At 33.3% G+C, this 24,073-nt stretch overlaps 1 protein-coding gene across 6 annotated transcripts in view; it reads left to right on the forward strand.

Moving 5' to 3' along the window:
* The window catches only part of COL11A1 (collagen type XI alpha 1 chain), a 197,539-nt gene extending 182,721 nt beyond the window's left edge, over positions 1–14,818 (forward strand). For all 6 annotated transcript variants that reach the window (XM_070608147.1, XM_070608150.1, XM_070608146.1 and 3 more), the window contains 10 exons: positions 543–596; positions 1,492–1,599; positions 2,099–2,152; positions 2,257–2,292; positions 2,387–2,440; positions 3,967–4,216; positions 7,559–7,671; positions 9,097–9,165; positions 11,036–11,269; positions 13,105–14,818. In XM_070608147.1, the coding sequence (XP_070464248.1) occupies positions 543–596; positions 1,492–1,599; positions 2,099–2,152; positions 2,257–2,292; positions 2,387–2,440; positions 3,967–4,216; positions 7,559–7,671; positions 9,097–9,165; positions 11,036–11,269; positions 13,105–13,251 (1,119 nt within the window). In that variant the 3' untranslated portion in view covers positions 13,252–14,818. The remainder of the gene's footprint in view (positions 1–542; positions 597–1,491; positions 1,600–2,098; positions 2,153–2,256; positions 2,293–2,386; positions 2,441–3,966; positions 4,217–7,558; positions 7,672–9,096; positions 9,166–11,035; positions 11,270–13,104) is intronic.
* The last annotated feature ends 9,255 nt before the right edge of the window (positions 14,819–24,073 follow it).

Below are 24,073 nucleotides of genomic sequence, written 5' to 3' on the forward strand. Positions count from 1 at the left end.
ATGAAAAAAGTAAATTCCCTTATTATTGAGTTTATAAATCATTTAGATGAGAGATTCAATTCAGAAATTACAGCTAAAAACGCTATCTTGGGAGTTTACTTAGGAAACGTGGTTATCAAAGGTAGATTAATTGCCAAAAGTTTATTAAAGTTTTTAAAAAAATTTTACTGGAAATATTGTAACCTTTAAATCTGGCACTGAAATATTTCACTGAATGGATGTATAATTTGGGAACAACTTCTAAAATTAGTTTAATTAAAAATTTATCCTTTCTTCTCAATTGAATTAAATCATGTCCTATTTCTAACTTCATATTTATTTAATCAAATTATCAATATTATGTGTTAGCATTATGGGTAAATATTAAGCTATGGAGTTTTAAACATACAAAATTATTTAGAATCCTGAAAAATAAATACCATTCATTATTAATTATTTTTGAACTCTATCATATTATCAAAACCAAACTTGCCCTATGGCTAGTAGCATGATTCTCTAATTCAAACCTATTCTATGTATATTTATTATTTCTCATTATTTAGGGACCTCCTGGCTTACCTGGTCTCAAAGGTGACCCCGGCTCTAAGGGTGAGAAGGTGAGAATAAAAGAATGTGTTATTACAATTTTGATATCTTAATAACAGAGGCATTAATTTTGCAGATTAAAATGACTCAAAAGGAAATTTCAAATATCTGTGTCATTCTAACCAAGGAAAAAGCTGTCGATCCTTAGCTTGCTAGATGAATTCAGAGAAAATAAAATATACAAAGTAATAGTGGAAAATGTACCAGAATTCAGTGTTATATTTTTTCAATGTCCCCTTGTAGGAACCATATGGAGAAAGCATATGGTTATACTAAAATAACTAATCAGAAAATAAACAGATGGGGTAGCAAAATGCCCATTTTTATGTTTTTAAACATGAAAATAAAAAATTTAAACTAGAATATCTTTCAAATACTAACTTGATCTCCCAAAAGGTATGCTGAGTTACACCAAACAATTTTTAAAAAATAAGCCTTTTTAGAGTGGCATTCATATATTTTGGATTATTTTTGTCTCCAAATGTCTCTTACAGACTGCAGAATCTCTCTGAAGAATAGAAATAATTTTGTATAAAATAAGATGCTTGTTAAAATAATGAATTTTCAGTTGTTTATTTCACCACTATTACAAGTGGTCATGATTGGTCTTTTAGTTGACGGAATTCCCTTGAAGTAAATGAAACACTGAAGATGATATTTTTAGAAAGCATTTTGTTCTATAATACTCCCAACCCTTAGTACAGGTCTCTCTTAATGTAAGCAGTAAATGATCCTATTGGGTGAGGGGAAAGAGGTTCTTAATCCTGTATTCCATTTAGAAAGGGTTAACGTTTATCTACATTTTTTATGTCTCATAAATTCAATGTGCAACTATTTCATGACTATAATTTAATATATGGTTGAAATTTATATATTGTTAAAATTTCTGTTCTCTGCCTTACAAAGGGACATCCTGGTTTAATTGGCCTGATTGGTCCTCCAGGAGAACAAGGTGAAAAGGGTGACAGAGGACTCCCTGGAACTCAGGGATCTCCAGGAGCAAAGGGAGATGGAGTGAGTAAAGATATAAATTATTTTCCTGCTTCTTTCCAATCGTAAGCACACACATACTTGCACACATTCCTTTAAACAAGACCAAGGAAGTGATTTAGAGTATCTTTATTCTAATTTCCTTAAGCCAATGATGTTTTCAAAAAGAAATTTATTTAACCTTAGAGTAAATAAATTAAGAATATGGCTTATGTTACAAATCATAAAAATTACAGCTCAGTAGTTAATTACACAAACATTTATTGAGTCCCCCACACATACAACTCATTATTCTGAAGTCTGCAGGAATATAAAAATATGTATAGACATTACAGCAAAATTTTTTTTAAAAAACCCAATAGAGATTATCTTGCAAAAGTTATTTCTTAGATTCACACTGAAAAATTTGGGGCTATGCTTGTGTATTTTTGCATTTCTAAATTTTGCAATGTGTGTTGTTACACAAAATGTGAAAATGGCATAACTGGGAAAAACTTTTTAATTTGCATGATTCTCTCTATAGGGAATTCCAGGTCCTGCTGGTCCCATAGGACCACCTGGTCCTCCAGGCTTACCGGTAAGTACAAGAAAAAAGAATTTTACAAAGTAAACTTATAAATACACCAAAGAGACACAAATTCTCCAGATTTTTATTTGTACCTTTGCCTTTGCATTTTCTAGGGTCCTCAAGGTCCAAAGGGTACCAAAGGGTCTACAGTAAGTACTTTTCTCATTGGCATTTTAATTTTTCAGTGAAGCCTACTCAAATGCCTTGTTCTCTATTTATCTTCTTCTTTTTTCTTTCTAACAGGGACCTGCTGGCCAGAAGGGTGACAGTGGTCTTCCAGGGCCTCCTGGGCCTCCAGTAAGTAACAAGAATGATGTTCTGGCCATTAAGATTCTGAGACTGAGAATAATTTCCTGAATTTATAAGAAAGATGAAAAAGCACATTCTGTCAAAGTGCTGATTTTCTACGAAATAGCAATTACATTAATTAAGTAATCAGGTCTACATGCCAAGACTTGTCTTTTAGTTGGTTTCACTCTTTGAATATAGAGATACCTTAACTACATATTCTAATAATCTTGTTTTTATTAGTTTTTCAAGAAAATCATATATTTTTATGTCACATTTTCATGAAAGCAACTGGTTGTATGCCACAAAGATACATTTATACCTGACACTAGGAATAAAGACAAAAGTTCAGATGCTTGGCATTCTTTCCTACTGCATATAATGATAATAATAAAAGCAATAATAGTTACCATTTAGTAATACTGACATTTTCCAGGCTTCACACAACTGCTAAATGATAGATCCATGTAAAAGAAAATTTAGTCTCCTTTGTTGAGCTAGTTTCTAAACTATATGTGTATTAGTTTGCCAGGTCTGCCATAATAAAGTACCACTAACTAGGTGGCTTAAACGACAGGAATGCATTGTCTAACAGTTCTAGAGACCACAAGTCCTAGAGCAAAGTGTCGTTGGTCCTTCTGAGGGCTGTGTGGGAGAGATCTGCTCAGACCTCTCTCCTGGGCTTGTAGACGGCGGTTTCCTCCTTGTGTCTCTTCACATCCTCTTCTGTCTATGCATGTCTCTGCGCTCAAACTTTCCCTTTTTGTAAGGTGACCAGTCATACTGGAATAGGACCTACCCTAATGCCCTCATTTTTACTTAACTAGTTATGTCTACAGTGACCCAACTTTCAATCTTATTCTGAGGTACTGGTGCTTAGGATTCCTATATATGAATTTTTGTGGGACACAATTCAACCCGTAAGAATATGAATTAACTATTTGATGTAGAGCTACTCTTATACATATGTAAATTCAAGTCTGGTTGCATTTCTTTTAAGTTTGTTAATTTATAAAGATTTAAGTTATAAATATTTGAAACAAACTAATGCATATTTTTAAAAGTTTAATATTTCATTATATAAATTATAATCAACACAATAGACAACTCATTAGATAGCACAAGAACTTTAAAATGGTGTTTTAATCTTCAGAGACTAAAATCTAATAGTAGAGATAGACCATGTAAATTAGAACTAATTAATAAATAATAAAAACGTATAAAACATATGTGTACACAAATCTGTGCTATATTACTTGTATAGAAAAAGGTTCAGAAATCATCTAATTGTCTGCCTACCTCAATATCTCCAATAGATTCTTTTTAAAAGAACTTACAAAGTATATATACAAGGAAATATATATATATACACGTATATATAGTAGCAATTAGAGAAAACATTGAAAATAGGGAAAACATTGAAAAGCTAAATCAACTATAGTTATTTTTATAACAAGGACATAACCAATAATAACTAATATCTGCAGTATGTTTTACCTTAGTAAACGATTACATACACGTGATCTCTTTTACAGGGTCCCCCTGGTGAAGTCATTCAGCCTTTACCAATCTTGTCACCCAAAAAAACAAGAAGACATACTGAAAGCATGCAAGCAGACGCAGGTGATAATATTCTTGATTACTCGGATGGAATGGAGGAAATATTTGGTTCCCTCAATTCCCTGAAACAAGACATCGAGCATATGAAGTTTCCAATGGGTACTCAGACCAACCCAGCCCGAACTTGCAAAGACCTGCAACTAAGCCATCCTGATTTCCCAGATGGTATGTTAATAATACATGACAGAGCAAATGTACTGAGCCTCTAAGTTACTGAGGTGCATTGTCAGCTCATTAATTCTAGTTAAATGTTTAATATTGTCTCTAAATAAAACTAAAGCAAATGATTATTAATTCCAGTCTTGTAGACGGAAAAAGTCATTGACCCTGTGTAATTCAAGGACTGCTTTGGAAAATCCTTGTCTTTTAAACAAGATTTCATTAAATTATGACAAGATCACTTTTGGATGATTGTAGATAACACAAATGCATTTTGCCTTGTAACAACTATCATAGAATGAATTTTATGTGTGCACACAAATGTGCATATTACTAGATAATTATTTATATCCTATATCTTAACTTACTTTACATTAATTTGAGTAAAATTAACATGATTAAGTAGCATAACTGAATCATATTTGATGTATCAGTTCAGCAATGATTCGGTAAACAGAATATTTAAGAATTAGGATGGCTTGAGGCAAAAATGTATTTCATTGATCCACAAATAACCAGAACACCTGTGAAAATTTATTTGTACTAATAATCTGGATAATTTATTATACCTACTATTTAACAAAACCTTTACATACCCTTCTGAGAAGGAAATAGTTTCAAGTATCCTAAGTTAATTGACCAAACTCATACAATTACTAAACTAACAAGGGACAGATCTTTATCTGATTTTGAATCTCCCACTTTATGTGGAAATGCTTTGCCACTCTTTTTACTCTCAGGACAATATTATTTTGCATTATCAATCATATAGTGAATGTTATGATGGAGATCTAAATAACTCGGTACAGATAGAAAAGTTTAATGCAATTCCGAAACAGCCACCACCATAAGGAAAGAATGTCGTAAAATCCTATCTTAATCCAGCACAGCCTGTTAAAACTGAAACACAGGTAGTTATTAAGGATCCTATACAAACTGATATCCAAGGTCTTCAAATTTATAATGTGTTTATTCAAAAAAGATATGTTTAGTTCAATATCAATTCAGTGATTTATAAGGAGAATGACGCAGACTTCTGATCTAGGTGACTAAGGTAATCATGCATAATTGAAAATCAAACGTAAAAGATGACAGCATGTACTGAGTTATAAAACAACATATGATTCATTAGAACCTGAGCAGTCAAGAAAAATTTTGTAAATTTTGGGAATGGAAAGCTCATTGTGGACTATAATTCCCTGTGGCTTCCATATAATAACTAGCTTTATTAATTCTTTAATGTGTTAATTAATTACGTTTACTCATTTATTTATTTAGCAGTGCCACGCACTATTCTTCATGCAGAGATTCACAGATAAACAGAAGAGATGATGCTCTCAAGCTACTATTATCTAATAATGGAGACAGGAAAATCATAAGTATTAATAATAGCATATTATGACAGATATTATGAAGAAAACTGGTTATTTAGATAATTATGATAATTCCATTTTGGGGAAATAGGATGTTAACATTTGAGGAGGTGACATTTAAGCCGAAGAGATAAAGATAAAGCTGAAGCTTAAAGAGTTAGCCAGTCATATGAAGAATCAAAACAGTATTCCAGGCAGAGGAGAGGGGATATTTGCAAAACCTTAATACAATAAGAGCTTATTGTCTTCAAAGGACTGAAAGTAAACCTTTATGGCTGAACAATAGTGAGCAAAGTGGAAAAGGACTTGAAGTGATTTGGAAGGAAGCAAGATAGGATCAAAGGAGGCTTGGTTAAGAAGATGTTGGACTAATCTAAGCAAGAGATTATGGTGGCCTGATTTAGGGATGTGACATAGAAATAGGAGATGAATAAATCAGAGACAAATTGAATATGGTATCCCCATTATACTGAATTTATTGAACAAAGGTATCTTAGTAATTAAGCTATTAATATGTTATTTAAAAGAATATATAATGATAGTGTTAACTGAATAAAACAAGATAAAAATAATGCTTACCATATAATTCAAAATTTATACATTCCTAAAAACCATAAGAAATAGCAAAGATTAAGAGTGATTATTCTGGTTGCTAAAACCTTGGATGATTTTTGTTTTCTTGTATATTTTTTTCTGAGAATTTGAATTTGTTCCAGATGTGAATTTGTTAATGGTGTAATCCAAAAAAGTGTAAATGCTTTTATTAAATAACACATTTCAAGTTACTGACATATAGTAGAAGCTTAGTGTCTATTAGAGTACTTTCCCTGTTTATACATGCTGGTAGCAAAAGTTAAAGCAGATTGGCATTGGATTCTCAAAATTTTAAAATGTTAAAACTGCATAACCAGCAGATTGACATAGTTCAAAATCATATTTGAAAGGAAGTGGCAGCATGAAAAATGGTAGGACGGAAGCAAAGTAATCATACATGTATATCAATTCTGACGCCCAATAATGCTCATTAACAAAACCATGTTGTCAGTTATCTAAAGAATATCTTATGTTACTCCCAGTACTAACCATCTTTACTCACCGAACACGAAATTAATGATCATGGTCATTCACATAATAAGATTTGTTTTGCACCATTTAGATAATGGCACTAATAGCAAACTGCATTTAAATATATAAAATAGACCTTCTTAGGATCCCATTCAAAGGGAGAGTGCATTTACTACAAAAGAAGTTTTTGTTATAAAGTAGTACAAAAGTATGATCCTTGAGGCTAGGTAGATAACTATCACCTCCGTTGTTACAGATGCATAAACCAAGAAAAATATATTAATCACTATACTCAGATTACTTAAATAGTAAATAATACATATGGGATTTAGGGTTGAGTATATGTGATTCCAATGTACATGCAATTTATTACACAGATAAATAAAATGCTAATATTTGAGGAGGTGATATTTAAGCTGAAACCTAAAAGTAATAGGCATGACAAGAATTAAAGAGGGTGTTCCAAGCAGAGTGCATGAGCGCATTTGCAGAGCTTTGAGGCAGACAAGACAAGGGATCACTGTTTAACTATTCAAACATATACCTCCGTATGACCAAAAGCATAAAAGGAATTCATCTAGGAAAAGGTCCATGAATATTCACTTTTCCTTATTTCTCTAATAAACTTTGATATATAATACATTTGATTTTTTTTTCCTGCTTTTTCTCCCCAAATCCCCCCGGTACATAGTTGTATATTTTAGTTGTGGGTCGTTCTAGGTGTGGCATGTGGGATGCTGCCTCAGCGTGGCCTGACAAGCCGTGCCATGTCCGTGCCCAGGATCCAAACCAGTAAAACCCTGGGCCGCCTGAAGTGGAGCGCATGAACTTAACAACTCAGCCCTCAGCCGGCCCCTGATTTTTGATATAAATATATTTTTATATGATATATTTCTTTTCCTCCTTCTAGGTGAATATTGGATTGATCCTAACCAAGGTTGCTCAGGAGATTCCTTCAAAGTTTACTGTAATTTCACGTCTGGTGGCGAGACTTGCATTTATCCAGACAGAAAATCTGAGGGAGTAAGTACCAATCTGTTTTGTGGTGACTGTTGACAGTTTCTGCCATGTTTTTGCAATATTGAACTAAACAGGAAAATTATACTGTCATATTTTCATTTATCTGCTTTTCTTACAGGGTAATTAGAGCATTTCATTTACATAAACATGAATAAGTCACCAAAGTGATGCACAGAGTTAACAAATACTTCTCTCCTTTATTTTTTACCCAGATGTATTCTTTATGCACCTGCTTGCTCTCTAAAATTCTATCGCTTTCCATGACACAGCACAGCTGATTCTCAGTTTTTAGTGCATGTATAATATTCTTCATTCCCATTGCCACGTGGTAAAATTCACAGCTGTATATTATGCTCAAAATATACAATTTTATGAAGAATTCATCTTTTACATAAGATAACAGTATTCTCTGGACTTGTGTATTTTTTAAATGTTTAATCTCTTCAAACACATTTCTTGATGTTTCACCTAGCAGTATCAATATATTTGAGTTCTATCTTTAAAGCTAAAGGCAAATTATTAATAAAAGGAAAAATCTTTTACTAGCATAATTATATTCTCCAAATGTTTTCTATGTGGGAAATTTCACTTTTATTTGTGTTCTTTTAATAAATCACATCCTCTTAGTAAATGGTCTGGGCATACAGAGGCACAGAAACTCTTTAAGGCAGCTTCATGTGTGGCTACTCTCTTGAGGAGAGAAGTTAAGTTTGTAAGCAAAGGATGGGCAGTGAGGGCAGGAGACAAAGCAACTTCTGTTTCCCAGACCCCCTTGACATGTGGCAAAGCAAAATAAAGCTCCTCTAGCCCCCAAAGAAATGTGGGAAAATGGAAAATGCCTCTTCTTACACTGATTACTCAAATTCCCTATAGTGAGGCTTTACATACCCTTATATTTTGCTGATTTTTCAAAGCAAAACAATAAATGCAGATCTATAACAGATTCTAAACATTCTTCCTAGCAAGAAATGATTAGGCTTGCATTTTGCCAATGACTTTTCTATAGCATCTCGCCCTTAGTGGCTGGCTGGATACTGTCAGGATGCCTCCCTTGACTGTGGAATACTGATGGAACCTGCCTGGATGGCTGATGCCAAGGCATTTCAAGGGTTTCCTTTGCAAAGGGTTACCTAAGTGTTCCACCAGTGTCCACTACAGCCCTTAGTATGCCCTTACTGGGTTATTTTCCCACCTTCTTCTTTTTGAGCAATTAAAGAAAACAGGAAGAAAATGACTCGATCTTCACTAAATGAGAATTCACAGGATCTATGTCAAATTTTGTTCTTTATCTCATTCTGTGTAATCCGTGGTAGACCATTTTAAAAGCTCTTTAGCATCTTAGTCTTATTGAAGATTACTGATATATACATAAACAATATTGTTCATAATTTTTCCCTACATTCTAATTTTCCTGTTCCTTTGCAACAGGTGAGAATTTCATCATGGCCAAAGGAGAAACCAGGAAGCTGGTTTAGTGAATTTAAGAGAGGAAAACTGGTATGTTATTACCTAAACATGAAATGCTTTATCCTGAACTTTACAAATGAAGCTCAAATTATATATCTGTAGACCTTGACTGTGAAAGTGTAAATTATACTAAGCAGGATTCCGTGTGTTCTCTGGTTTGCTCCATCTGTGTCTCTTAGTCCACTATGGTATTTTAGAGAAGTCTAAAATTTTTGTATCGAAATAAATGGAAATATGCCCAATTTACTAAAATAATATGATCAAATAAAATATGCATTTTATTAAATACTTGAGATAGACATCACAAAAATGGATTATGTTAGAAATATCAGGTACAGAGCACATATTATCTATTTAGTATCTCTGACTCCAAATATTTCATTTTCTTTTTGCTTGAAACCTAATTTATTCTTTGTTTTCCATTTCAACAAAAACATTTGGAATATGAAATATTTTTTCTGATTGTTACATTTGGCGATAAAATGAACTGACTGGCCTGACCCTTTATTTTTATTATAGCACAAGTTTACTTAGATATTTCCATACAATTACCAGGTCACTGTTCATAATTTTCTAGAGATATTTTAAGATTGGATGCTGAAACTAAATTTGTATTTAAAAACTGTTTTAAAGTATATATGTTTAAAATATTAATTAGAATGTATTCAAATTAAAGTTTCTCACTTATCCAGATAATTTTTCAATTTAATGTTCTTTTAAAAAGTCATTATTTTTCATTGCTGACCATTTTTGCAGTCATTATCCTATGCAAACCCACAACAACTTTTCGTAAAGTTTTTCACTGGATGTAATTCTCTAGATCAGTCTTTAAGTTGTACATTAAACATCCATGTTACATTTTTATCTATGTATGTGTCAAAAATTACATACACAGAACCATGTGTAGGGTTTTATTTGTTTTGTTTTTCTTAGAATACATTTTCCAAATAGTTTTGTTCTCCAACCTTACAAGGATCCTCATCATCTGAACTGTTAATCAGTAAGGATTAAGTAAAATCAACAATAAGGAAGAAAGTCATAGATAACTGCCTTTACATTGACTTAATCTATAATCTGGGTGAATTCCTTAATTATTTTTTTTAAATCTAGGTTTATTTCTTTCAGCACCCCAGATATTTCAATTATATCCAATAAAACAGTTTACGAATTTGATAAAAGAGACAGTTTTTAGTAATTTGCAATTAAGACTATTTTTTTGCTTGAAATACAGAGTAAGTATTTACTGACTCAACAAATAATCACTTGCATTGTCTCAGGCATTATGCTGGGTGCTGGTGAAACAGTGGTGAATAAGCACATTACTTAAGTATGGACAAACAGGCAGGTTTGTACTGAAAATCAGACCAAAAAGACCGTAGAAGACTATGACCTCAAAATGAAAAATGCAGGAATATGTTCAAAGATTTGGGTTAGGTAGACATACTATGAAATTTTTTAAAGGAGTAGGCAAAATTTAACAACATAAAAATAGTTAACCTTTGCATTGCACTGAGATTCTTGAGTTTTCATTGTTTCACTATTCTACCACTCTAATATTTAAAAAGATAGAAAATATCATGAAAGATTTCTTGGAAACAAAAGCATTTTCTTTTTGCAACCTTTACTGATTAGGGAACTGAAACATGGAAATAAAGTGATTTTTTTCAAAGATAAGTACTGCTTACAGTAACCCAGGTGGAAGTACAATCTTGATTTCATAAAATCCTGTCCCTAGGTCTTCTGACTCTCCATGCATACTTTCTTTCATTAAGTTAAAATGAGTCTGTTGAGTAATCTGCATGCTTCTGGATTACAGTTCCCTCTGCATAATAATTTTATTTTTATATAACGTAAAAGAGGAAAAGAGTCTTTACATATCTTTTTAATCTTTCATTCCCAGCTTTCATATTTAGATGTTGAAGGCAATTCCATTAACATGGTGCAAATGACATTCCTGAAACTGCTGACTGCCTCTGCTCGGCAAAATTTCACCTACAACTGTCACCAGTCAGTAGCCTGGTATGATGTGTCATCAGGAAGCTACGACAAAGCACTTCGATTCCTGGGATCAAATGATGAGGAGATGTCCTATGACAATAACCCTTACATCAAAGCGCTGTACGATGGCTGTGCGGTGAGTAAGATCTCCGCTTGCCTTCTCTCACAGAGGGGAGAGGCAGCACGGAAGCATCTCAGCTTGGCCTGACTCAGATTTCTCTCATGAAATGCATGTCAGGGGTTATTAAGATTTGATGCTTAACATTGACATATTAAAATATATATTAGAAACTGCTAATGTTCACACACACAAACAGAAACTCTGAAACATACATGTAGACATTTTTAAAGCTATAACAGAAGGTAATCTGGATCATGTGTTATTTTTATGGATTTACTCCTGACATTTGATTAGTATTACAGCTAATTATTCTTGAAGTGAAGAAAAAATCAGAAACTTTGTTTCATTTGCCTCGTTAATCTGAGATTCTAAAGTGAGAGCTAAAGGAATCATTATTATACTGTTTATGCCATGGATTATTCTGATTCCTGTGTTTGGGTTACGAGGGGCTTGTTCATTGGTACTATGTAACACCAGTTTAGGACATTATGATTGTTTTTGTTATTTTTCTCTTCTGGAACGATCTTTTTCACACATATGGGAATTCCACATAAGAAAATGAGCCCATAGAGCATCCTAAAAAGCTGATTGTTTTAGCCGAGTGTTGATGACTGAAGAGAAGTCACAATTACAAATAAATAGGCCCATGCCTTCAACAAAGTGATAGAGGACAAGTAGATGAAAGAAGAGAAAATGGAACAAATTAAAGGAACAAGTGTTTTGGAAGGATTTCCCAATAGTAATATATTGATGATTATTTACAAAACTAATATAAGCAGCAAAAATGTTTTGACTCCTCCTACATTATAATTCCTATACTATATTCAAAGTTTTCTTAAGAAAATTTGACTACATATATCTTAATTATAATTATAATGGTAAGTATGGTTTTTACGTAGGTTATGACCCAATATCAACATCAATTTCCTTTCCTTCTTTTTTTTCCCCCAAGGTAGCTTGTAACCTGCCTGAACATAGAGAGTTTTTTGGGTTTTTTCAGGGGAAGATTAGCCCTAAGCTAACATCTGTTGCCAATCTTCTTCCTTTTTCTTCTTTGTTCTCCCTCAAAACCCCAGTACATAGCTGTGTATAGTTTTAAATTCTTCTAGTTCTTCTATGCGATCTGCCACCACAGCATGGCTACTAACAGATGCGTGGTGCGAGTTCGCACCCGGGAATTGAACCCGGGCTGCCAAAGTGGAACGTGCCCGATTTTAACTGCTAGGCCATCAGGGCTGGCTCTCAACATCAATTTTCATAGTAAACTGTTTTTATCAACTCAATAAGATTCTCTGCAAGTCTGCAATATATCAGAGTATTATAGTTGAGTAATTACAGCTAAATATTAAATGTAATTGTTAACATTGTTCAATTTTTTAAAAATTGTTCAAAATTTAAAACTAATATGTCATCAGTGATAGCAAGCAGAGTTAATTATTACATAGAGGGGCCATCCCGTGGCTGAGTGGTTAAGTTTGCAGGTTCCGCTTCGGCAGCCAGGGGTTTCGCCACTTCGGATCCTGGGTGTGCACATGGCACCACTCAGGCCACGCTGAGGCGGCATCCCACATGCCACAAGGAGAAGGACCCACAACTGAAATATACAACTGTGTACTTGGGGGATTTGGGGAGAAAAAGCAGAAAAAAAAAAAAAGGAGATTGGCAACAGTTGTTAGCTGAGGTGCCAATCTTTAAAAAAAACATTATTACATAGATAACAGCAAATTTTTCTTTTTTGCTCTCTTCTTTCTTAGCTTCTTACCTCCATTCAGAGGCTTAAGAAAAAAATAGCGTGTATGTTAAAAATATGAAATGATTGTATAACTTTTTATTTCTGCTTAACTTTACAGTCCAGAAAAGGCTATGAAAAGACTGTGATTGAAATCAACACACCGAAAATTGATCAAGTACCTATTGTTGATGTAATGATCAATGACTTTGGTGATCAGAATCAGAAGTTTGGATTTGAAGTTGGTCCTGTTTGTTTTCTTGGCTAAGATTAGGACAAAGAACATAAGAAATCAACAGAAATTATACCTTGGTGCCACCAATCCATTTTATGCCACATGCAAGTTTTGAATAAGGATAATATAGAAAACAACTTGCTAAGTATATGTGTACCAATTAGGAAATACTGATGCCCTTGTGGGGGCAGAATCGCATGACAAAAGGTTTGAAAATCATAAAAATATAAGATAGTGTGGCTGAGATGGAAACAGGCCTTATTTTTTATTCCCCATTTTCATCTCTTCTTTCCCTATTTGGATTTCTTTGGTGCTATAGAAAAAGAAAAGAGAGAAAAATATATATTCATAAAAGATATGGTGCTCATTCCCATCCATTAAGGATGTGCTAAAACAGTGTGTTTAATAAATTGTAATTATTTTGTGTACAGTTCTATACTGTTATCTATGTGTCCATTTCCAAAACTTGCACGTGCCTCTGAATTCCATCTGACTCTAACTTTATGACAATTGCAGAACTATGATGGCAATAAATATATGTATGATGAAAAAATAAAGTTGTAATTTCTGATGACTCTAATTCCCTTTCTTTGATTAATAATAAAATGCCTTTGTATATATTGATGTTGAAGAGTTCAATTATTTGATGTCGCCAAGAAATTTCTCAGAGGGCAAAAACCCGGAAGACGTTCAGAAGCACACTCCAATCAGCTCTTCTCTGCTGACAGTAACTTTGCTGAATTTCAGCCGGAAATATCATGCATTTGATGCTTTATTCAATGCTATACCTCAACCTTTTTCTTTTCAGAGTCCAGGATTTCACAGGATACCTGTATATATGGAAAATAAGCAAGTTTATATTTTTGGACAGGAAAATGTGTATGAGAATTTTAACACAGTGATGCCTCCATCAAGCAAACAATCATGTACAATTTTTCTAACTACCTTATCGCATCTCATCATTTTCAGTGTGCTTCAATCATGCAGGTTAATATTAACAGATGAAACTAAACAATTATTTATGAATTTGTGCATTGTTAGATTTTTTAATCAATCAACTTCTTGAATTTGATTCTAAGGTGCATATTATAATAGTCTCAAATATTATTTAACCTGCGCCTGCCCAACAAATATTATTTCTTTTCTTCAGGGTAATATCATACATTATTTGACCTACGTAATTGCTAAAGAATATGTGGGTGGACTGTTACTAACAGTGCTTGTTTTAAAACTCATGCTTATTGAAAACAATCAAAACATTTTTTTCCATTAAGGTATTTTCTTTCAGGTAGCTTGAAATAGCAGTAAAATTTAAAAATTACAAACTGAACTTTGTATCTATTTTAAGTAATATATGTAAGACTTGAAAATAAATGTTTTATTATTCCTTATATGAAGTGTTAAATTAATTGATACCAGATTCCACTGGAACATTTTCAACTGATAATTTATCACAAAAGAGTATACCTGTAATATTGAAATTAAAACGTGAACATTTGTCATTCAGAAGTTCCTTTATTTTTGAAATCAAGTTTGTAAATGTCCTTTCAAGAAGGGAAATATGAATCGTATAAATAAACTCAAGTCTTGTCTACCTGGATTGGTCACTCTCTTTCTTAAGTAGATTCCAAATTACTCTCTGTTGCAGAAAAGGCTTTCAATTCTGTTTCTTGACCATCCAGATTAGAATAGTTTCACCATTTTGAATAAGAGTGTTATCCTTCAGAGATAAGTTGTTTAAATTCTGCATGTGTCTAAAATAAAAACACCACATGGCAATAGTCTATCTACAAAATAAAGATAGGTTATATTTAAAATTTCAAAGAGATATCTTTTTATAATTAAATATTTTACAAAGTCCCAGACATAGGTTCAGAATCTCAATGTCAGAAATATTTCCAGATTTTTTCATTTGAAGTATAGTCTCTAAATCATACATAAATTAATATCATTAATCAAGAGAGATTCTATGCATCAGACAATTTACTTTAATGAATGTACGGATAGCTATAAGGGATAATATTTTGTACATTGGCCAGCATTGGGAAATCTGCATTATTTTTCCATTTAAATAAAATAGCCTCATATTTGGCACTCAATAAAATTAATGAATAAATAACTGAATTGCCTATCCTTATCTATTCCTTTCATTGTATGTATATGGCCTTCTGCATAGCATCAGATTTTTTTCTCTCCCTTATAATTGATTTAATCTAGACAAAAGGAAGCTCAATAGAATAGAAAAAAGCATATTACATGACATTTTAGTCCTGGCCAAAGCATAAATAACTTATTCATGTGCAAACTATGGAGAATAATATTGATCTTGCAGGCATGGGTAGATCGTGGGCCTGATGAACATAAAATTTAGTATAACTCTTTTTAGGAAAACTGATACAAAACTGCAATACAAAATAGATACAAAAGATACTTTTTAGAGTGAGTAAAGAGATTACAACAAATTATTAATTTAAAAAATTAAGTGAAAATCCCACACTGAAAGTATCAGAAAATTCAGGAAAATATCAATGTTTTTATTAGTTAATTCTCTGAAATACTTCTGCAATATGTGTATCATGTGTTTCTTTTTTTGCTTGCAATCTCGGAGGTCCTCTTCATATGAGAATTTTACAGTTTAATTTCCAACAGAAAGAATAAGTTTCTCTAACATGTTAGATTAAAAAATGTTTCTCGTTATTAATAGCTTAGAGATGTCCCTCTCAGTTTCACATCTTGTTATTGGTAAGTATTATAAAAATTTTAGGTTTTAAATTTAGGAGAAGCTCTGTTACATTCCTTTCATATATACACTATAAATTTGTGAAAAATTTTCCACAGACTAGCTTCTGATTCCATATGTCTTATAACTTGTTTCTCTCCTACTACCAATAGAGTTCAGGTTCTGGGCAAGACAGATGCATGCCGTGGTACAAACTCTGTCCTTAGACCTTTTTCGTTATCATAACATAGTGAGTGATAAAATTATTCCAGAAAGCCATTCTTATACTAAGATTACAGGTATTAATTATTCATAAATATTAACTGCAAGCCATATAAGTATACCTCATCATGTAAAGATAATCCACAAACCGCGAATAAATGAATCCCTAATTGAATTTACTCCTTGCTGGCTCCTTCCACACCACTCAACACAAGAAAGAACGCCAAAGAGAAGATGGAGTGGAAAGACAATGTTCTTAACTGATCATGGTTAAAGAATCTTACTTTGGCAAATTTTACCAATCACGTGACCATGTGAACAAATTTCTAGGAATTCTCCCAATGTCTTAGAAACCCATTGAAGAGAAGGGTCCTGAAGATTAAGCTTTATTTGTTTCACAGTAAATAGTCCTCTGCATGCTGGATAATTGCAAAATAAATGAGTTAATTAAGGGCCTATCAGATTGATACGTACTAAGAGCTAAATAAATAGGTGCTACTGCTCTCGATTTCCACCATAGCATGAATTCTTCTCTAAAATGTAGCTAATAACACATGTGCTACCAGCCTCACAGAACTTTTATAAAGATTTAATCTTTAAAAAGTAAAACATTATATAAATTGCATGATCACAGAGGTCTAACCCATCAGACTCACATAAAACACAAGCTCCATAAATGATTTGCAAAGGATACAAAAAAAGGAGTAGTAGCATAATCCACATAAATATCCAGGAACCTCCCAAGTTCGTCAGACACAGCTTCTTAAGTCTCCTTTTACCAAGAGTGTTTTGCTCTCCACAAGGATGAGTTTAGTAGGCATAAGTGTCTCTCAAATGTTAGACTTTGCTAGTCCCACATCTCTGTGTGCTGGTTATATAACTAATGATCCCTCAGGGCAGCTGAAGCTCTGAGATGCAGAGACTGCAGGATTATTTACAATGTGAAATCTTTCAGCAAAATATCCAGCTAAAAGCATTCCAAGTTCAGTAATTAATTCATAGCTAACCCTACAGGATCCTCATTTATTTTCTATCTGGTAAATCCATCAGTCTATATTTATAAGGAAATTGATCAGAGTCAAAACAGAGGGAGAAGCAACCCACTGTTAACTCTCTTTCCAAAAATATAAATTGAAATAATTTCAGAAATGTTTCATGTTACAATAACTAGGACTTATTTTAAGTAATCTTGTAACGGCATTTCTGCCTATAATACTATTTACGTGGTTACACAAATACACTCTTACTTTTAAATTACTGCTATATGTCTATAAAGAAATAAAGAAGTAGGTCCTATTTCTATAATGAAAAGATTTGCCTTTTGTCAAAACTGAAAAGCAAACCCCATATTCCAGTATCAGATCTTATTCCAGTGACAATGTAAGGCACAAGTAAGTTAACGAGTCTACTAGCTTAATTCACCATCAGATTAGGATCTCTGGTGGAAATAAAATATTTGGCTGCTATTTTTTTGGCTCACCGCAGGAAATGAGTATTTCTAAGGCACAAAGAAAAATTGACTTGAAATGACATGGACTTCTGTGTTCAACCCTATGTGGGATGACCAGACTGAATTAAATAGAACAGACAAGTTCACAAAGAAAGAAATTGATTTACAGATTGCTCAGGCCACCGTGGTGAAAAAGTCTGTGTAACCAATTTCTTAAGAAGACAGATTTTGGCATCTTATTTATTTCAGAAAAGTAAAATTACTGAGTAAAAATTGCTATCAGGGCTACCATTTCATTAGGTAAAATGTATTTTAAAAGCCCTGAATTATATTTTTATGTAACTAAGTTTTCTTAACTATATAGAAAAAAACTAAGTTCATATGTTAGATAACATTATTACCTAGTTATTTCTACACAGCTGTAGAGATTTTTAGGTCATTACTGAGAGATACAAGAGTGGAAAAAGAGAAACCATAACAACAACAAAAACAAAGCCCTAAAGGTATTAACTGTTTTAAATAAAAGTAGAAAAGCAATATGACTAGGCAAATGAATTTTTTATTTTAGGTATTTGGTGAAATAGTTGAAAGTCTCATCAGAATTTTGAGTAAATATTTTCTAAAGATAAAGTCAAGTGGTTTTGAATCATTGAATCATGAAACATCGATGCCAGAAAACATAATGGTCATTTAACTCTCAATTAATCAATGAGCACTTATATGATTTAGCACCATAATGAGGACAGATTTCTATCAAGAAAACATCAACTGTACAAAAAAATTATGTCATAAAGTGTCTGTACTATTTCTTCATTTACAGTCTCATAGAAGAGAGAAAACCATCACATCTAAAAGAATAGTTCATTATCAAGATTCTGACTACATAGATGTTAGAACTGAAAGAGCAATAAATGCTGGTTTGTAAATGTGCTTCATGAGGAAGATAGTAGGGCTCCAAGTCTCCGTAGAGTTTGGACAAGTGTGTATGGAGGAGAGAAGGAAGACCACTTTAAGTAGGAAACCCATCAGGAATTCCAGAGGCGTACATGGCATGTGAAGAGGACTAGGAGTCTGATAAAGCACCAGTCAGGGGAGGGCATGACATGATGTATCCCCAAGGCCTATATTTAGAATTGGGCTATAATGGCTGGAAAATCTTTCAAGAGAGTCTGAATATTATGCAGTAGTTAACAAAGAATGAATGTTGGTTCTTGAATAAGGCAAAGTCACAAAGTAATACCTAGAATGACTATTTTGGCAGTACTTTTCAGAGTTTATATGGTGGGCATTCTATGCTGGATGGATCTATAAAATGAGTCAGAAGATGGAGACCAAGTGCCAAGAGGCTGTTCCTGAAATTAAGTGGACAATAATACAGACTTGAATTACAGTAATAGTACCTGCATGACTTAAGAGGAAAGGATAAGTATAAAACAATTCGAAAGCAGAAATGACTGTCTTTTACCATTTTAAAATATTCTAGGGTCATTCACTGGGTAAATCTTAAAATAAGTTATAGTTGCCTAGCCTTTAAGAGCACATATCATAACAAAATAGAAAAGTAACCTTAACTGTACTAAAGTCTGAAGAGCCAACAGGTCTCAGGGAAATAAATGAAATGTCGCACAACCCAACAGTTGACTTTAATCCTCTATTGTAGCTCATATGCTATTGTAGGGATTACATGTGAAAATAACTTGTGATTGCTTAAATAATACATGCCTACAACATTATAAGCAAGTGGTTGTCCCCTTTATAATTAAAAATTCATGTATGTTATCAACCACAGATGAGATACATATACAGAGAAATTAATTGCTAAAACTTAGTTATTACATAGTTGTGCCTGAAAAAGTAATGAAATGTTGGGATTTTCACAAGTAAAGATTGGGACATAAGAAATAATTAAATGGATGAGTTGTTTTGAAAGTAACTATATATAATTAATATGAAAAATATTATCTGGCTAGAAAAAGATCAGGGCATTGTGGGCATTCAATATATATTTAAATATATAAATGACAAATGAAGAAAGCATATCTATATGTCCTCAACTGCCTGCTCTTCAAAGTCATACTTTTTATAGGTAGATTTTAAACAGTTTCTACCTTCTTATCCACCGCTTACTCTTCTATCCAGTAAAATTGAATTAATTCCCTGTACTATATTGAAACTTTTGAACATCACAAATAATGGAATAGTCATCAAATCCAGTGTGCATCTTCTGAGAGATGACGACTCATTGTGTCAAAACCTGTTTGCCTTCCTGTACTCTTAATCTCAGTTAAGTACCCCTCTATCCACACAGTTGCCTGGGCCAAAGACATGTGGAGTCATTATCAATTGCTTGCTGTTCCTTCAAATCAGTCATCCATTTCTGTCAATTCTTTGCCTAAATATCTTTCACACCTCTGTTTCCTCTTTATCCTCGTTACCACTGCCTAAGTTTGGGTAATGATGATTTTACGTGACAAAATTTTAATAGCTTCCAATATGATTTCCTACTTCCAGATAATTTTAATGCCAAATCTAACCTTCTTACTGAGAAAAAGACTTCTCTATTAGAAATACAAATGCAGACGGATTACTCCCATATATAAAATTGCTCAATGGCTTCCTATCGCCTACAACATTGTCTTTCTTTTTTGTTGTTGTTTTGCTACACATAAAAAATACATTCACAAACTTTCCTTCTCTCTTTCTTTTATACCCAGATACTTTACACAAAACTGAAATAATACTTTACAAACTCATATTCATTTTGAACTACCATGATATGTTATATGTTTTACAGTATCGCATTCATTTTAGAAAATATTAGTTGTGGCCATTAAACTAATAAATTACTTACTCTTGAAAACACTGGCCCACAGAATAGAGGTCAAACACCTTAAATTGTTGAGCAAGAACTTTTGATCTGCTTTCCTGACTATTTTTCTACACTCATCCTTGGATAAGTTCACATTAAAGAGCAGTGTTCTGCAAGACCTGAGCACAGGGAGAACAAGATAACTGAGCTCTGTCCATGCTGTTCCCTCTGTTCGCATGTGTCAAACTGAGACTTAACAATGTGGTGAGTTAAATTTTATGACCCTGTTATATGTACCAAGATTCTACCTAAAACTATGTTTATCACAATATTATAGCCAATATCAGTTTAAAAAAACTGAACAAATATAAATGAGTACTATCAGGGAATTGAGGCACACTACATTTGTAGATTGAATGATAAAGTTGTTAAAATCAGTGTTAGAATAATAACATGGGATGCTGTTCCTAACGTATTTCTAAATGAAAAAAAATTGAAAAGTCTAGAAAACACCAACTTGTATAGATGACTTTTCATATATTGGAGATAAACATAGCTTTCAGCTGTTTTCATGTTTCTTTTTTTTTTAATCATCACATATCATTGGGAACAAGCTGTAAAAAGATAGTAGTCCTGTCATCTGCAAAAAGCATAGCAATTAGTTATTTCCATATAAAATTCTCATCTGTAACAAAAGGAAGATGAATCACAAAACAAACACCAAAAAGTTAAAACAGAAGATCTTCAAGCTAATTCTAGTCATTTCAGTTAAATAAAGCATGTGGAGGCAGGCTCAGTGATCGGTTAGCGTTATATAATAAGTCAGTAACAATGTAAGGCTTCTCAGCAAGAATTCTTCACAGTGATGCAAATCTGTATCAGAGTCACATGCATTGTCCTCTGAAGCATTAGAATTTCTGATGTCTCCACATTGTGGTCTTTAAGCAACACACTTATTGAACACAAGGAAAGCTGATATACAGATGCAGATGTTTGGAGAATCACAAGAACTAAAGAACCAAACGGAGACAAGAAGACATCGTTTCTACTTTATCTGTTCCTCTTCACTCACTAATTTTTACCTAAATTTAATGTCTTCTGTTTTAATGGATGCTGCGTCTGAGAGGAGCTCTTTATGAGCAAAATATAATTTTCTAAGGAAATTTGGTCAAAGAAAGTTACATTATACACAACAACATAATAAGTGCTACATAAATAAAATTAAATTAAATTAGCTAATTACCTAATGAGAGATGTTTTCAAATAACCTAAGATTTCCATTCTCCTATCCTTGACAAACGTATATTCATGACCATTAAACTATTCAAATATTCAAAATTTCATCTTCACTTCTTGTTACCTTTGACCATTAGAGAAACAGTACTCCATGTTTTTGTTGTTGTTACATATGTGAGCGTGCTTCTTATGCTTGTTTGATAAGATCCTTCCCTCTTAGGTTGGCATATCCTTTAAAACAATTATAGGAAAGATTTAGGTTAGATTAGAAAACAGCTATAAGGAAGCATTATGGGTTTGGCAGAAAGCCAAGGAGCTGGAGGGCAAAACATTTAATCTGGCTTTATTCTTACGTGCTGTGGAACTGGAGCATGTGGAAATCTTACTAACTGAAAGACTGAAGTTTTCTCATGCAACCTCTCAGCTCTTAGCATAAGGAAAAACCAAGCAGAGCTTCCTGGCACCGGGTTATCTTTGGTGTTTATATTTCAAACCAATCTTCCCGAGCAGAGACTTTTTATTTTTGTAAAATATTTGACAGTGGCCACATATTTTACAGAGTGTTTTAATGTCCCATTCATAGAATCTCAAAATGACTAGGTATATTTGGACAAACTGGCGAAAGAAATGGCTTAAGACAAGTTCTCATTTGAGCCATAAAAAAATCACTTTAGATATATTTTTAAAGGAAATGGCAAAAGTTAGTCTATAATACTTGGTAAAAAGTCCAACAAAACTCCTTAATTCTTCACTCTCATTTTTTTTATGATAAGGTTTGCCAGTCTTCTCCTCAAAATGCTTTTCATGACTTGCTTACTATATAACTCAATTACTAGTTTCGTAGTCTGAGCTCTTTCTTAGATCAGTGTCCTAACTGTTATGCCTTATTGTAATCGTCCACCTCTGCTTCCGACGTATGCACACAAACACTTCAATCCATACTACTATTGCTACCAGGTTCATCTTTCTTTAATTACTCCAATTTCACAGTTTGAATTTTCTACTACAATATTACTGCCTAACAAACAACTGCAAAACTTAATGGTTTAAATATTAAGTATTTATTATCGCTCCTGAGTCTGTGGGTTAGGTGGAGACTGTTCCGGCCTGCATCTGGTTAGGCTGATCTTGCTTGGCTCACTCATGTGTCTGCAGGCAATTGAATGGTCTGCTGGGGGCTAGTGATGAAGAATGACCTCACCTGTGGTGAATTTCCTTCACATAGGGATTTCACATGAGGTTTCTTATCCTCTATCAAACTATACAAGGCTTCTTCAAAGGATGATCACAAGGGAGAGAAAGAGACAAAGATGGAAGGAGAGAAAGTGTACATGACCATTAATTTGAGGCCAGGGTCAAAACTGCTATGGTGTTAATCAGGCCACATCCTGTTGGCCAAAGTAAGTCACAGACCAGGTAGATTCATTGGAAAGGGAAAATAATCTCCACCTCCTAATGGGAGGAGCTGCAAAGTCACATTACAAAGTGCCTGGATGGGAGGGAGCAGAGATTGTGAAGATTTCTGCATTCTACCACAATCACTGTCAATCTCCTGTTCAAAAGCTTTAATGAATACCTGTTTCATATTCTGTACAAGTGCAAACTTTGCTCCCAAGATTTCAAATCCAAAAACTGCTTCCATCCAGCCTAACCTTTACTTTTCATCTAATTTAACCTTCTTTTCCATTTTACCTCAACATGCTTCCTCTACGTGAGCCAGATCATCGACTCACTCTGACATAAGTATGGTTTGCATTTTTAATCATTCATACTTCTCTGCTCTCACCCATATCTCCTACCTTATATACCTTTTCCTGTCTTTTATATTTATATAAATTCTATTTTTGCTAAAGTCCAGCTTTACTTTTACTGTTTTATTTTTATTAGAGTCTCAGATATAGAGTAATCAGATGTTTCCTGATTACTCCAGTGCACAGTGCTATTTTTGCTTTTGAACTCCTACAGTATAAACATACATTCTACACAATTCCAGCCCTTGGATGCATAGTTCTTTGTATCATAGACTTCTCTTTAATAAGTGTTAGTTTGATCTACCCAACAAGAGTATAAAGTGTGTATTCCCTAGAGTCTAAAAATTTGTTCTAATCATATAATAAGTATGTCATGGGTTAAATTGTTTCCTCCAAAAATTCATATGTTAGATTCCTAACCCTCAAAACATCAGAATCTGATCATATTTGGAGACAGGGTTTTTACGGAGTTAGTCAGTTTAAAATAAAGCTATTAGGATGGGCCCTCATCTAATGTTACTGATGTTCTTATCAAAAGGAGAAATTTGGACACAGAGACAGACAAATATAGAGGGGAGACAATATGAAGAGATGCTGGGAGAAGATAGCCATCTATCTACAAGCCAAGAAGAGAGGCCCGGAACAGATCTCATTCTCATTGCTCTTGA

Source organism: Equus przewalskii, unplaced genomic scaffold, assembly GCF_037783145.1.
Source record: "Equus przewalskii isolate Varuska unplaced genomic scaffold, EquPr2 ChrUn-13, whole genome shotgun sequence".
NCBI lineage: Eukaryota > Metazoa > Chordata > Mammalia > Perissodactyla > Equidae > Equus > Equus przewalskii.